At 45.4% G+C, this 14,609-nt stretch overlaps 1 protein-coding gene across 1 annotated transcript; it reads right to left on the bottom strand.

The window, feature by feature from the left end:
* Positions 1-797: 797 nt before the first annotated feature.
* On the bottom strand, positions 798-14,609 carry LOC128816895 (myosin-1B-like). The gene is made up of 38 exons (XM_053994864.1): positions 14,406-14,609; positions 14,174-14,317; positions 13,926-14,082; positions 13,585-13,612; positions 13,372-13,486; positions 13,194-13,286; positions 12,126-12,189; positions 11,935-12,033; positions 11,738-11,841; positions 11,520-11,658; positions 11,124-11,242; positions 10,874-11,023; positions 9,991-10,161; positions 9,444-9,750; positions 9,281-9,360; positions 8,721-8,808; positions 8,510-8,627; positions 8,198-8,321; positions 7,975-8,111; positions 7,616-7,871; positions 6,927-7,169; positions 6,644-6,820; positions 6,413-6,558; positions 6,235-6,325; positions 5,757-6,146; positions 5,515-5,641; positions 5,169-5,287; positions 4,698-4,894; positions 4,250-4,433; positions 3,998-4,163; positions 3,714-3,838; positions 3,132-3,440; positions 2,799-3,002; positions 2,423-2,548; positions 2,158-2,328; positions 1,966-2,070; positions 1,731-1,826; positions 798-1,324 (listed from the first exon to the last, which is right to left on the bottom strand). Exons 1-38 carry the CDS (start codon positions 14,607-14,609, stop codon positions 1,169-1,171), a joined length of 5,829 nt encoding a protein of 1,942 aa, XP_053850839.1. The 3' UTR covers positions 798-1,168.

Here is a 14,609-nt window from a genome sequence, read left to right as displayed (position 1 = left end):
CTGTTGTAGTCCGTGCAAAAGGCTGTGCAGTATCTCCAGCTCCCCTCCCCAGCTGTTTCACAGCTCTTTGAGGTACTCCCTGTAAATGGAGAGGTGTAGAGATAGCCAGGAACCCTGAGGCACCTGTAAGTGTCCCTGTTGTCAAAGCCAAGTCTCATTTACTATTTCCCACATCCACTTGTAGAATCTTCCCTCAGCAGCTTCCTGATGTGCCAGGATCTAGTGAATGGTATGTTAAGCTGCACTGCTGCTTGTTGTGCAGGGTGCCTCTAAACACCTATTCCAGACAAAGGAAGCTCCAATGTGAGTGTCAGGGTGATGTCCTGGTGGGCACTGATCTCTTTGCTTCAGGGTGGAGGTACCTGTATTCTCCAGACTCATCACCTGCTCAGGCTGCACAGCCCCCACTGGGGCACTGAATGAGAATGGCTGGGGGTGGGAAAAGTCCTTTCTGCCTTGCTCTTCCTCATGGTCAGCTTTTCCTCATTTTTGTCCTGCTCATGCATTATATTCTGCACTGTTACCCCATGTGGGATGGAAAAAAAAGCCAGGGTCTATCAGCTACTTTTTTCCATCCAGTTTTCAGTTTCCTTATACAGCAAAGCTCATGCATTGCTGTAAAATGAAGACAGAAAGCACTGTTTGGCAGTGTGGAAACACCATTTTTAGAGCTTCTCTGTATTCTCGGAATGTCGGACTTGGAGATTTCTTTATGGTGTCATGTTAACAGAGTTGCTCTCAATTCCAGTGTTATAAAATAAAAACAGCTCCTTTTGATATGTATGCCTCTTCCTAAAGAACATTTTTTATTCAATATTTATTTATTCTAACTTTGAATCACAATTCCATTGCTGGGAAACACTGTAGTACAATGTAAAATCTTTTGTTTGCTCTCATGCCTATTACTCTTACTGTAGTTGGAGTACTGGAGTTTCTGAATCTCACTCCAGAAAATTCAGGAGTTTACTCCTGAATATTAATTCTCTTAACACAATCAACACCTAAATAACTGCAGAACTAAAATGTAACTACTGCTTTTTATGCAAAGGAATCTACGGTCTTTAGTCTTTAGACATTGACAAATTTGTAAAGCCTCGTTGCAGAAGGAAGTGACAGAGGGTTCACATTTTGTGCAGCCCTCAGGTCACTTTGATGCCTCATGACATCCTCACTCTTCCTCTGCTATTTTCTTGCTGTGAAACTCCCGACTTTTCACCCGGAGCTTGTTGACCTGTGACTCTGCAATGTCAGCCCGCTCCTCGGCTTCCTCCAGCTCGTGCTGGATCTTGCGGAACTTGGAGAGGTTGACATTGGACAGCTCCTCCTGTGAGAGGAGAGGGAATCAGGGCTCAGGAGCACAGGGCAGGGCTTTCACTCCTGCTGCAAGTCAGCCTTATGGGGCTGCAAATCTCCATCCCCCTCCCACCACTGCTCACACATCAGCCTCACACAGAGCTCCTCATCTTCCCCTTATCAGGACCCTGTTGGGACAAACTTCACCAGGACTGTGTCACAAGCAAGGAGCAATTTCATAATTTCAATTTGTCATTTCTGTACTTATTCTCCCACTTGTTTAGTGCTCATGTGCTGGGAGGCTATATCTGGATGACAAAGCTCCCCTCCTCAACTGATGATTTTTGACATTTAAAAAACTTCTGATATTCCTCTCCCAGACACCTGTGTGACACCCAGAGGAAACAATGCTTTTTATTTCCCCAAGGAATACTCACAGCCTCCTCAGCTTGTCTCTTATAGGATTTCACTTTCATTTGTAGCTTGTCCACCAGATCCTGCAGCCTGAGAATATTCTTCCTGTCTTCCTCAGACTAGAAAGCAGGCAAAGTAAAAAGAGTGAATTATTGCGTTCTGCACACCACAAAATAGCATTTATCCTTGCAGTCCATGAGAACCTTTTTTGTTTGATGGAATAAGGGTGCATCACCCCAAGGAGAGCTCCTGCCTTACCTGGTAGGTGAGTTCCTTCACCCTCCGCTCGTACTTGCGCACGCCCTTCACGGCTTCAGCGCTGCGCTTCTGCTCAGCATCAACCTCCCCTTCCAGCTCCCGCACCTGCAAGGACAAGCCCATCCCTGCAGCTTCCCTGCCAATGTCTCTCCAAGGACACGCTCACTCAGGCCCAGCCCCAGCCCTACACACCCTGGCCTCCAGCTTCTGGATCTGCTTCTTCCCTCCCTTCAGTGCCAGCTGCTCGGCCTCTTCCAGACGAAGCTGCAGGTCCTTCACCGTCTGGTCCAGGTTCTTCTTCATCCTCTCCAGGTGGGCACTGGTGTCCTGCTCCTTCTTCAGCTCTTCTGCCATCATGGCCGCCTGGTCAGAGCAAAAGGTCAAAGCCATTTTGGGGCTGGAGATATTTTGGGGAGAGTACATTCATCCTCAGCAATGCCAGGAGTGTCCAACTCACATCTGTGATGGCCTTCTTGGCCTTCTCCTCAGCATTGCGGGCTTCCTGGATGGTATCCTCCATTTCACCCTGGATCTGGGCAATGTCCGTTTCCAGCTTCTTCTTGGTGTTGATCAAGCTGGTGTTCTGTTGAAAGAAAAAAGCTTATTTTATTTCTCCAGTTGCTTCACACAATTTTTAGAAAAATCAAAGTACCTATTTTTATTTATGTTTTTCTTACAGTTTCATATGAAGAATACAAATGACTCATAAATGGCAATGGTAGACTGCTGAATACTAATTGTTGTATTATAATTAAAAAAGGAAAACAGACTTATTGTTAATTTTAACTCTCAAAATACTGTTGGTGTTATATGTCTTCAATTCTAGAATTTACCTGAGTGTGGAGGAGCTGCACACGCTCACTGGCATCCAGAAGCTCCTGCTCAGCCAATTTCCTCGACCGCTCCGTCTGCTCCAGGGCTGCCCGGAGCTCCTCAACTTCAGCCTGCAGCAGGTTTGCTCTGCGCTCCACCATGGCCACCTGCTCCTTCAGGTCCTCCTGTGTCCTGAGAGCATCATCCAAGTGTATCTGGGTGTCCTGGAATGAGAGATAAGACAGATTGGGAGGCATATTCTTCCTATTTGCTTGTTTTCCATTAGAACTGTAGAAGAGAAATATTTGTAGCTTCATAAGAAAGCAGTGAGCACCTGGTTGGTGATGCCATACCTTGAGCACAGCCTGGGTGTTCCTCAGGTTTTTCTGTGCCTCTGCAGCCACACGGTTGGCATGGCTCAGTTGGATCTCCATTTCATTCAGGTCTCCCTCCATCTTCTTCTTCAGCCTCAGGGCTTCATTCCTGCTCCTGATCTCAGCATCCAGGGTGCTCTGCATGGAGTCCACAATTCTGAGGTGGTTTCTCTTCATCTGGTCAATCTCCTCATCTTTCTCTGCTATCTTCCTGTCAATCTCAGACTTCACTTGGTTGAGCTCAAGCTGCAGGCGCAGGATCTTCCCCTCTTCATGTTCCAGGGAGGCCTCAAAAAAGTAAAAAATCCAGTTAATTATAAAAAATAGCAATGTCGACAACTTTACATGAATAGTTATATCAAAGAATAACGTATAACCAGAGGTCTGTGATTGCAAGAAAGGAAAGAAAAAGGCATACCCACGGATTCAAAGATTTTATGCAGTGAAGAAACCCTGCTTCCTATGCCTCTACTCAATTCTCAGTGCATAGAATTATTTAAATGTTATCTGACATTGTCGAACTGTGGTTGTAACTAATTAGCTAACAACAGAATGCTTTACCTCAGCTTCCTCCAGGGAGGCTTGCAGTTCAGATTTCTCCTGCTCAATCTGCTTCTTGACTTTCTCCAGCTCATGAATTGCCTTTCCTCCCTCCGCAATCTGCTCTGTGAGGTCGGAAATCTCCTCTGCAAGGAAGGGTGAAAAGCGCCACGGTCAGGCAGAGAGATGATTGCAGAAAGGCTCTGGTGCACCAAGGTGCCAGGCAAGATCTTAACCCTGCAGGCCCAGATGGTGTCAGATAGACAAGCTTGTGAGAAAGGCCAGTGAGGAGCAGAGGGACTTACGCTGCAAGTTCTTGTTCTCCCGCTTCATTGTTTCCAGGTGGTCCAAGGACTCCTCATAGGCATTCTTCATCTTGAACAGCTCCGTGCTCAGAGAGCGCGACTCCTTCTGCGAGGCCTCCAGCTCAGCCTGCGTTTCCTCATACTTCTGCTTCCATTCTGCCAGGATCTGCAGAGAAACGGGCTGTGAGTAGGGCTGTGGCCATCACGGGGCCGTGCTCTGGCCAGGAGTGCTGGTTCTGGAGGCCAAAAGACCTTGTCAAAGTTCTTCTGCTTCTTATCCAGAGCAGCGCAGGCAGCATTGGATCTCTCCACGTCAATCATCAGGTCCTCCACTTCATTCTGCAGCCTCTGCTTTGTCTTTTCCAGGGAGGCACATTTGGCATTGACAGCCTCAACATGTTCCTCTGCATCCTGCAGGCGCTGGGCCAGCTTCTTCCTGTGTTAAACATATCTCATGGTTTAAGAGAAAAGGGAAAGCTGTGGCATGTGGTTGATGGGCATTCCCTGTCTCTCTGCCAGTCCCTGTCTTCTACATTTGCCTGTGATTTTTTCTCCCACACATGCATTACAGAATTTATTTGCTACTCTCCTTTCAACCCAACCCCAAGAAGAACACTGACTTCTTCCCAACAATGTCACAGTGGTCTCCAAGTATTTTTGGTCTTTATCTCTCCTAGCCTTCCTCACTTTCCCCACGTACTTGGCCTCCTCGAGCTCCTCCGTGCGCTGAATCGCGTCCGTCTCGTATTTGGTTCTCCACTGGGCCACTTCGCTGTTGGCCTTGGACAGGGCTCGCTGCAGCTCCCCCTTGGCCTCCTGCTCCTCCTCATATTGTTCCCGGAGCAAGTCACAGTCGTGGCGAGAGGACTGCAGGGCGTGGGCCAGGGCAGTCTTTGCCTGCAGCAACAAAGGGTCTGGGTCATGGAAGAAAAATATCCCAGGAAATCTGACTTAATAATAATTGGACAGTGGATCATGCTTCTATGCAAACAGAATACCATGCACTCAATGAGGAAAGAAGCTGGGACTGAAAAAAAGGAATAGTGGATAAACTCTACATAAAAGTTAACATGAGATGACTTGCACCAAATTACGTGAGATTTTTTTCCGTCTCGTCATGTAGTTCAGTAGTCATATAAGTGTCTGGAGCACCTCTGAGAGGAGAAATCACCTTGATCTCTTCGTCCAGATGCCTCTTGAGCTCCTCAATCTGTTGGGTGAAAGCTTGTTTGCCTCTTGACAGCTGAGAAACCAAAGCATCCTTCTCTTCCACCTGACGTGAATATTCACCTGAGAAAATTTCCAGATATACAACAGTTTTAATGCCATTGATGGTAACACTGCAAATATTTGGCGATATAAAACCAGATAGTTTGTAGTCCATGCTGATCCCATTTCAAGCATTTCTCAGTAGACGTGACACAAAGTGTGTTGAAAAGACCGCGTGCACAGAAGAGTATTTTTTGCAATAACACTAAGACATTATTGATCTGCACATGTAGATGTGGGTGTCTCACCTGACTCTGTCTGCAGACGAGCTCTTTGAGCATTGAGGTCATTGATCATGCGCTGATGCTCTTCTTCCTTGCTCTTAATCTCACTCAGCTGATCTTCCAGTGTGCGGCACATCTTCTCCAGGTTGGTCTGCGTTTCAGCATATGGGAAGTGATGAGTTAACCATCCACACTCTAAAGAAGGCCAGGTGCAAGAATTGTGTTGTATTCCACAGGGTCAATGAACCAATGAGATAATTGCATACCTTGGCTTTGGAGACAGACTCCATGTTGCTGGCCAAGTCGTCAATCTCCATCTTCAGCTCACTCTTCTCCTTCTCCAGCTTCTGCTTCACGCGTTGCAGGTTGTCGATCTGCTCGCCCAGCTCAGCTGTGCTGTCCGCGTGCTTCTTGCGCAGGGCGGCAGCCGTGGCTTCGTGCTGCAGCGTGGCCTCTTCCAGGTCACGGCGCATCTTCTGGAATTCTGCCTCACGCTTCTTGTTCATATCAATCTGAGCTGCTGTGGCCCCTCCTGCTTCTTCCAGGCGCTCGCTGATCTCCTCCAGCTCCCTGGACAGGTCAGCGCGATGCTTCTCTGCTTTAGCGCGAGAGGTTCGCTCTGCCTCAATTTCCTCCTCCAGCTCCTCAATACGGGCCTGCAGAACACCAGGGACCCTTCACACCCGTGCCCTCCTCCTGCCTGAGCTGAGCCTGAGCAAGGCAGGGGAAGGAACAGAGACTTGCCTGCAGCTCCTTGATCTTCTTCTGAAATTGCATGCCCAGGGCTTGTTCATCCTCGATCTTGCTCTGGATCTGGCTGATCTCAAAGTCTTTCCTTTGGGCCAAGTGAACCGTGTTAGAGCTCAAAGAAAAGAGACAAGTGCTGCAGCCCAGCACTCAGGTGCTCCAGAGCCACACTTACTTCTTCAGTTTCTCATCCAGCTGCTGCTTATCATTCTCCATATCCATGATGCTGTCCTGGGCCAGCTTCAGGTCTCCTTCCAGTTTCCTCTTGGCTCTCTCCAGGTCCATGTGCAGTTTCTTCTCTTGCTCCAGGGACCCTTCCAGCTAAACACAACAAGACCATCAGGGCTCTGCCAGCCAGGCTGGACTCCATACCTGTCCTATTCCTGCTCTAGGTCTGTGTGCTTACATCATCCACTTGCTGCTCCAGCTTGGTCTTGGCTTTGGTCAGAGTATTGACTTTGTCTTCCTCTGCCTGCAGGTCATCCAGGGTTTGCTGATGGGCCTCTTGGAGGGCTTTCTTCTCTTTTGTCAGCTTGGCAATGGTCTCGTCCAAAGCTGCCATCTCCTCAGTCAGGTTTTTCACCTTTAGGAAGAAGGGAGCAAATGTAAATAAAGGAAGTAGCTATAGAAGTCCTGTAATAGCACACAGCCCATTTTCTGGAGTGCTAGTGACTGGTTCTACCTCATACCTTGTTTTCAGTGGCGTGTTTTTCCTTCTCCACCTTGGCCAGTGTTAGCTCAAGGTCATCAATATCTTTCTTCAGCTCTGAACATTCATCCTCCAGCTTCCTCTTCTTGGCTGTCAGTTCAGCATTAATTTCCTCTTCATCCTCTGCCCTTTCAGTCACCTCTTTGACTTTGGCTTCCAGCTGGATTTTGGTTTTGATGAGCTGGTCACACCTTTCCTCAGCATCAGCCAAGCTATCTGCTTCCTGGTGGGTAGACAAAGATTCTGTTTGTTTATAACATTTGAACGTTTCTCTTTTTCATCTTTTAGCCTGTCAACTGAAACAGGTTTACAATGTTGTCCCGTTTCCTGCCTAGGAAATAGATATGCAAGTTCTCAGTTCAGAATGTTCAAATTTTCTTTGTTGCTTTTTACTCTTTCAAAAATATCTCTCAGAATTTGTAGTTGTGGTAATATTAAATGGTGTAGGGAGTTCAGGTACAATCTTCCTCAGAAAAGCAGGAGCCCTTACACCCACTTGAAGCCCCTTGCTTCTTTTACTATCTATAAGAAATCTCACCATGCTACTGCAAGACACTACTTTCTAAGCTTCATGTTTAATATAATGGACACTTGACCTTCTCCCCGAGAGAGAAGAAGTCAGAATGAATAGGTGCTTTTTCTGAGTGGGAAATAAATGGTGATACTCACAGCCTGCACTTGGAGCTGCAGGTCATTTTTCTCCTTCATTAGAGATACCATTTTCTCCTCAAGCTCCTTCCGCTTTGCCTCAGACTTTGCAAGCTCCTCCTTGGTTTTCTCAAACTCTTCCTTCATGTTGGCCATCTCCTTCTCAGACTCTGCACTCTTCAGCAAGGGCTTGATCTTGAAGAACAGCTTCATCCATGGCCAGTGTTTGACATTCATGAATGCACGAATGTTGTACTGGATGCAGAAGATGGATTCCCTGAGGCGAAATTAAAATGTACAATGAATTTTCTCAGTCTGACGAGTGTCAGCACTTTCCCATGAGCAAAATCACTCTTTAACTGACAAAGAGGAATGTGTACCTCCGCTCCACCATTCTCTGGTACTCCACCCTCATTAGGAAGCCCCTACACATGGCCTGGGTGCGGGTGATGAGCTGTGCCAGCTTCTCATCCCTCATCTCCTCCAGGAGACCTATCAGCCCAGCTTTGAAGAACACCTTCAAAGAGAGAGGCAATGTTGCAGCACATCACTGTCAGGTAGAGAGAGCAAAGCCCAGGCAGGCAGTGAATGGGGGGTTTGTACCTTGGTGTGTCCAAATTTGTACTGGGTGTGGTCCACATCGATTGACCCAAGGAGCTTCTCAGAAGCCTTCTTGCTATCGATGAACTGTCCCTCAGGGATGGCACTGGCATTAAGCACCTTGTATCTGTGGAATTGGAGGAAACAGGAGGAAGACAATGCCCAGTCATAAGAATGTTCTGTTTACAGCAGAATCAGGCTGAGGAAGTTGGAATTTCATCCCTCCATGCTTAGAGACCCTGGCAAAGCTCAGTTGTGTGATGGAGAGCAGTTGGTGAGGACACCTGACTTATCTCTTCACTTCATAGCTCTCACCTCTGTTTGAAGTCAGCATAGAGGACTCTGCTGGGGAAGCCTTTCCTGCAAATCCTGATCCCTTCCAGCACGCCGTTACAGCGCAGCTGGTGCAGCACCAGCTCGTGCTCCATGGCACCTGGCAATGCAGAGCACAAATGAATGGCCCAGACTGCAGTGCAGAGGGGAATGGATGTATCAGAGCAAGGATCTTTCTGCTTGGGGTTCTTACCAGGTGTTTTAGTCTCATTGGGGATGATACAGCGCACAAAATGGGGGTGAGTGCTCCGCAGATTGGTCATCAGCTTGTTGAGATTCTCCTGTGGGATCATGATTTAGTGTGCATTTATAAGAAACGTGGGAAAAATAACCCTTTGCATTCTTTGAATTTAACATTAAAGACCCATCAATGGAAATACACTGGGCTGAAAATTGTCAGCTGAGAATGCCTCAATCAATTGCTCAATCCTTTCTGATTCACAGGACATCTCTAGTCTTGAAGGACAAGAAAAAACTTAACATCAAGACAATGAAAGATAGAAAGGGGCATGTTTTATGAAAAATTTTATGTTTATATAGAGTGTAAGTTTAGGTTTTTACAGCGCCATTTTTCATTCCATAAGTCTTTTATTTCCAATGGTGGTCTAAAGAGAAGTTATTCTTGGAATATTGGTTGGATGGTTGGTTGGTTGGTTGATTGTTGAGGATTTTTTTGCTATTTTTCTATGTCTGAGCCAGCTAAGAGTACAGAATGTTTCTCTGCATGTATGAAAAGAAAATGTGTTTACGTACCCGGAAAAGAGCTGAGACTGTCTGGAAAGAAGAACCCTTCTTCTTGCCTCCCTTCTTGCCACCACCACCACCACTAGCCTCTGATAAAGTAAAGATAATGGATCATCTTTTGCTTTGGGGACCAACCATTGTGCATCAAAGATATGAATTTCAGAGAACTGACCTGCCTCTCCTCCAGCAGAGGCAAAGAGTAAAGCCAGGGTCTTCACAGATGATTTCTGGTACAGCCCAATGACAGTTTCATTCAGAGGGTCCTTGTTCTTCTCCAGCCACCCAGTGATGTTGTAGTCCACTGTGCCAGCGTAGTGCACCAGGGAGAAGTGGGCCTCAGCCTTGCCTTTGCCAGGCTTGGGCTTCTGGAAGTTGTTGGACTTGCCCAGGTGCTGGTCATAGAGCTTGTTCTTGAAAGAGGTGTCAGTTGCCTTGGGGAACATGCACTCCTCTTCCAGGATGGAGAAGATGCCCATGGGCTGGGAGAAATCACAAGGAAGGAGGACAAGGTGAAAAGGCAGAAAGACTCAGAGATGAAATAAATTCCTGAGTGGGACAATATTACTGCTCTCAGGGATTGTTCTGCTCAGCAAATTATAAAATAATACAAACTAATGTATCGACAGTATCATATTTACCATTTCAATTTCTGCATTTAGAAATATATATAAAATGAATGCATTTCTGAAAATACCTGACACTGTGAATTACAGAAATACCTTCTCAATGAGCTCAATGCAGGCAGCCAGGTCCATGCCAAAGTCAATGAATGTCCATTCAATCCCCTCCTTCTTGTACTCCTCCTGCTCCAGCACGAACATGTGGTGGTTGAAGAACTGTTGCAGTTTCTCATTGGTGAAGTTGATGCACAGCTGCTCCAGGCTGTTGAACTGCTCAGAGGAAAAAAGCCACAACAACCAGCCCTCATCAATATGCCCAGTTTTTCATCATTATCCCCCACCCTTTATAAATCTCCCCAGTTAGAACACAAGTGTATTATAAGGACCACACCATAACAGAACCTTTTTGCAGCTCCAGAAAGAAATACCTACATACTGAAAATTAGGGATTTTTTTTTTCAGAGCACATTATTTTAGTGAATCTCCTGAAATTAATAAAATACTTTGGCATTTTTTTATTCTGCAAACAAGATGAGTGCATACTCTGGTCTCCAAATTGAAAACCCTTGCTATCTCAGATTAAACCATAGCTATTAATTTTTTGATTCTCTAAACATTTTAAACATCTTTAACTTGTTATATATTTGCCAATGCATCTCCTAATTCTGCTTCAGAAGTTCTTTTATGAATTTATTGGAATTATTTTGGTTTATTTAATCTGTAACGTTAAGCTCAAACAGTTGTAATATTAAAACATATAAAATTCTATTTGCTGCTTCTGCACAAACAACATGACTCTGTGCTTGTAGTGATGGAGCTTTTCAGGATTTTGTTTTCTGCTAGAAAAGAAAATGACTGGCTTTTTTTCTGCATAAAATCGCAAATGACTAGCATAATAAACATTCAGAGGAATATTACTTGCAAGTCTTCTGATGTAACAATCCCTCCCTTCGAGAGCAGCCCTCAAACCTGAAATCCTTACATCAAAGATCTCAAAGCCAGCAATGTCCAGGACACCAATGAAGTACTGCCTGGGCTGCTTCGTGTCCAGCTGTTCGTTGATGCGAACAACCATCCACAGGAACATCTTCTCATAGACAGCCTTTGCCAGGGCACCCACGGAATTGTTCACCTAAACCAAAAGGAGAATGGAGCAGAAGAAATACAAAATCCAGAGCAAATTGTAAGGGATTCAAGTGAGAGGTTCCCAGTCACCAAGTGGTTGTTGTTACCTGCTGCACATTTTGGCCCTTGGTCACGTATTCATTCCCCACCTTGACTCGGGGGTAGCAGAGGGCCTTGAGCAGGTCTGCTGAGTTCAGACCCATCAGGTAGGCAGCCTTGTCAGCAACTGGACACAAAGAGAGAGGGAAGAAGTAACAGAGAAGTGATAATTGAAAGTGGATATCCTCTAAGATGTAGCTGTTGTTCTCAGGACTGAAATTTTGTGATATCTTGAAGGGAAATTTAGAAGCATGAATAGTCTGGAAGCTGAGATTGATGTGTTTGTGAAAGTAAATGGAAGGAAAATACCTGATTGCCTGATTGTGATAGTAAATGGAAGGAAAATACCTGATTCCAGCTATGTAACCATTTCTGTTATTAGGAGTTCTATAACGCTTTAATACCTTCAGTGCCATCAGGCTCTGCCTGCTCCTCTCGTTGTTTCTGCTTGAACTTCAGGTTCCCGTAGTGCATGACAGCCCCTGTCAGCTTGTAGATGGCTGTTCTCTCATCAGCAGTGAAACCCAGGATTTCAATGGCACTCTGACAACAGAATCAGTCAAATAAACCTCTGGGCCATTACAAGGGAGTTTCACCACACCAATATGCTCTTGACACTTACATCTGTGGCCATCAGCTCCTCCTGGTCGTTAATGCTGGGAACTGTGATCTCGCCTTGACTCACAAATTGGTAGTCATATGGGTTGGTGGTGATGAGGAGCATGTCTGTAAAGAGGAATAGGATATATCATGGTGTGAGAATGAAGATAAATATTAAAGACCTTCAGATTTTATCAAACAATTCATAATACTTCCTACCAATTAGCTCTGGCTTCTTGTTGGACATGATTTGATAAAAGATGTGGTAGCTCCTTTCCGCCTTGAGCTGGAAAGTGACTCTGGACTTCTCCAGCAGATCTGGTGAGGAAAGTAGGACAGAGTCAGGCCTGAGAGAGAACACTGAGGTGGAAAGGGAGGAAGGAATGGGATCAGGTCTGGTGGTCTCTTACAAGTTTCAATGTCAGCAGAAGCCAGCTTGCCTGTGGCCCCAAAGTGGATTCGAATGAATTTGCCCTTTTAGAGGGGAAAGAAAAAAAGACATTCCACATTTCACTATGATTGTAAGCATGCAACCTTACATTTTCCACAGAAGACAGGTTTCAAACTTAGAAGTTGTTTCACTTTTATTTTTTCTTTAACAAAGCAAAACAGGACAAAAAGAAATTCAGGAAAATCTTTATACTGCCAATACTAGATAGATCTGAGCTTTTTTATCCACTATTATTTAATGGATAACCATAAATTCACATGAATGAGAAGACCACTAATAAAGCATTTTATTGGCTCACTTATGTTGCAATTCAAACACATGGATATATTGAAAGCCATTTTCTAATCAGAAAGCATTCTGTGAAGGCAGATTTTTCTGGCAATAAAATTAAATGAGGATTTTTAGTCTTGTGGAAAACAGAAGTCAGCTGTTACTGTCTGAGTTGTAGAGATAGAGGCAACACACCCAAAACAAGGAGCTTTAGCCTGAAACTGAGGATTGATATTGTGATTTTTCAAGGAAAGTCACAGTTAATGTAATAGAACATATGAATGGCTTTTTGCATTAAAACTTATATCAAGGTCTGAACAGCCAGATTAATACACCTGCCCAGTTCTGTGCTTAAAACCCAGAGATTCATTTTTTTGCTGGTCTGATGAAGGCCAGCAAAATTTCCATTAAGCAATTTCTATCCTGTATGCCCCATCTTTCATTTCTTCCATATTACATCAATTTCTACAAAATTGTGTCTTCGGTCCATATGACAGACACTAAGAATATGTATATATATATTTATAGATAAGCAATTATATAGATATACAAAAATATTTTAATTATCCCCTTTGTATACTGCATTGTACTTCTAAGCATGTATTTTTGATTAGACCATCTACTTTAATCAGCAAAAATACGCGGAAAACAGTCATTTAATGAATACAGTCATCTGACTTGGACACTTCAGAAGTAACAGCATGTTCTGACATCCTTCTTCCCATATAAATGACAAGTTCTCTAATGAAAAACTCACAAAGCGTGAGGAGTTGTCATTCCTCACGGTCTTGGCGTTTCCAAAGGCCTCCAGCAGTGGGTTGGCGCTGATGATTTGATCCTCAAGCGTTCCCTGCAGGGACATAATTATTCAGTGACTGTGTTTGGTTGAGAGAGCAATGACAGGCCAAGCATTCCGTCTGTCCTTCCTCACTCACCTGCATTTTACCTGATGACTTCTCCTCCTTCTTCTTGTCCCCGCTTGCTGCAATTGTTGCAAAGTACTGGATGACACGCTTTGTGTTCACAGTCTTCCCGGCCCCGGATTCTCCGCTGCCAAAGGCAAGAGAGAAGCAGAGGGTGCGTGGTCAGGCAGGAGGTGCCCTGGCACCGGGCAGCCCCGCAGGGACCCGCGCAGGGGGTGTACGTACGTGATCAGGATGGACTGGTTCTCCCGATCTATGAACAAGGCAGAAACACGGTACTTAAAACTCAGTGAACAACAGAGAAAGAATGAAACATACCTAAGTTCAATGTTTTGCCTCATGTCAGCTTGACTTGAACAAGCAAACCTTTCCAAAGCACATCACTAAGTGCAGAGATATCTTTCATTTAACACAGTGGAAACAATGCTATGAAGATAGTAAACTCCAACAGATGTGTGTGTCAGAGGCAAGAATGGTTTGAAAAAGTCTCTTCACTTTGCTAAGACAGAGTATCCCTTCAGAGAATTGAATGGTCCAATGCCCCTGAGGCAGAGAGAGGCACTCACCAGTCAGCATGAACTGATAGGCGTTGTCAGAGATGGAGAAGATGTGTGGAGGGGCCTCCTGGCGCTTCTTGCCTCGGTAGGCCAACACCACCTCGGGGTTGTACACCGGCAGCCACTTGTAGGGGTTGACAGTGACGCAGAAGAGACCCGAGTAGGTCTGTGAGGAAGGGACACAGCACGTTGCCTTCCCCTGAGCCTGGCCCAGCAGCTCCTGAGGCTGCCCAGAGGAAGCTGCTGCTGCCACTTACGTAGATCATCCAGGCTGCGTAACGCTCTTTGAGGTTGTACAGCACGGCGGGTTCGTGGAGGTGGGTCATCATGGCCATGTCCTCGATTTTGTCATACTTGGGAGGGTTCATGGAGAAGATTTGATCTTCCTTCACAGTCAGGGTCTGCCAAGGAAACAAAAGATCCACATGTGTCTCTGAAAAGTTGAGTTTTGGGATCATATGTTTTCCTTCACTCTTGCTTTTGACTCACCTCTCCCCCTTCAGTCTTGACAGTGACCTTGCCCGATTCCCTGCTTGTGATTGTCCCTTTCACAAAGGACTCCTTTGCATGTACCACGAAGACAGATGACTTGGCATCAAAAGGTTTGTTCTGGGCCTCAATTCTCTCCTTCTCTGACTTTCGGAGGTAAGGAGCTGCCTCCCCAAAGATGGCCATCTCAGCGTCCGAAGACAT

Source organism: Vidua macroura, chromosome 19, assembly GCF_024509145.1.
Source record: "Vidua macroura isolate BioBank_ID:100142 chromosome 19, ASM2450914v1, whole genome shotgun sequence".
Classification (NCBI taxonomy): domain Eukaryota; kingdom Metazoa; phylum Chordata; class Aves; order Passeriformes; family Viduidae; genus Vidua; species Vidua macroura.
Note: the sequence above shows the minus strand (reverse complement) of the source record. Positions and strands in the feature narration are given on the sequence as shown.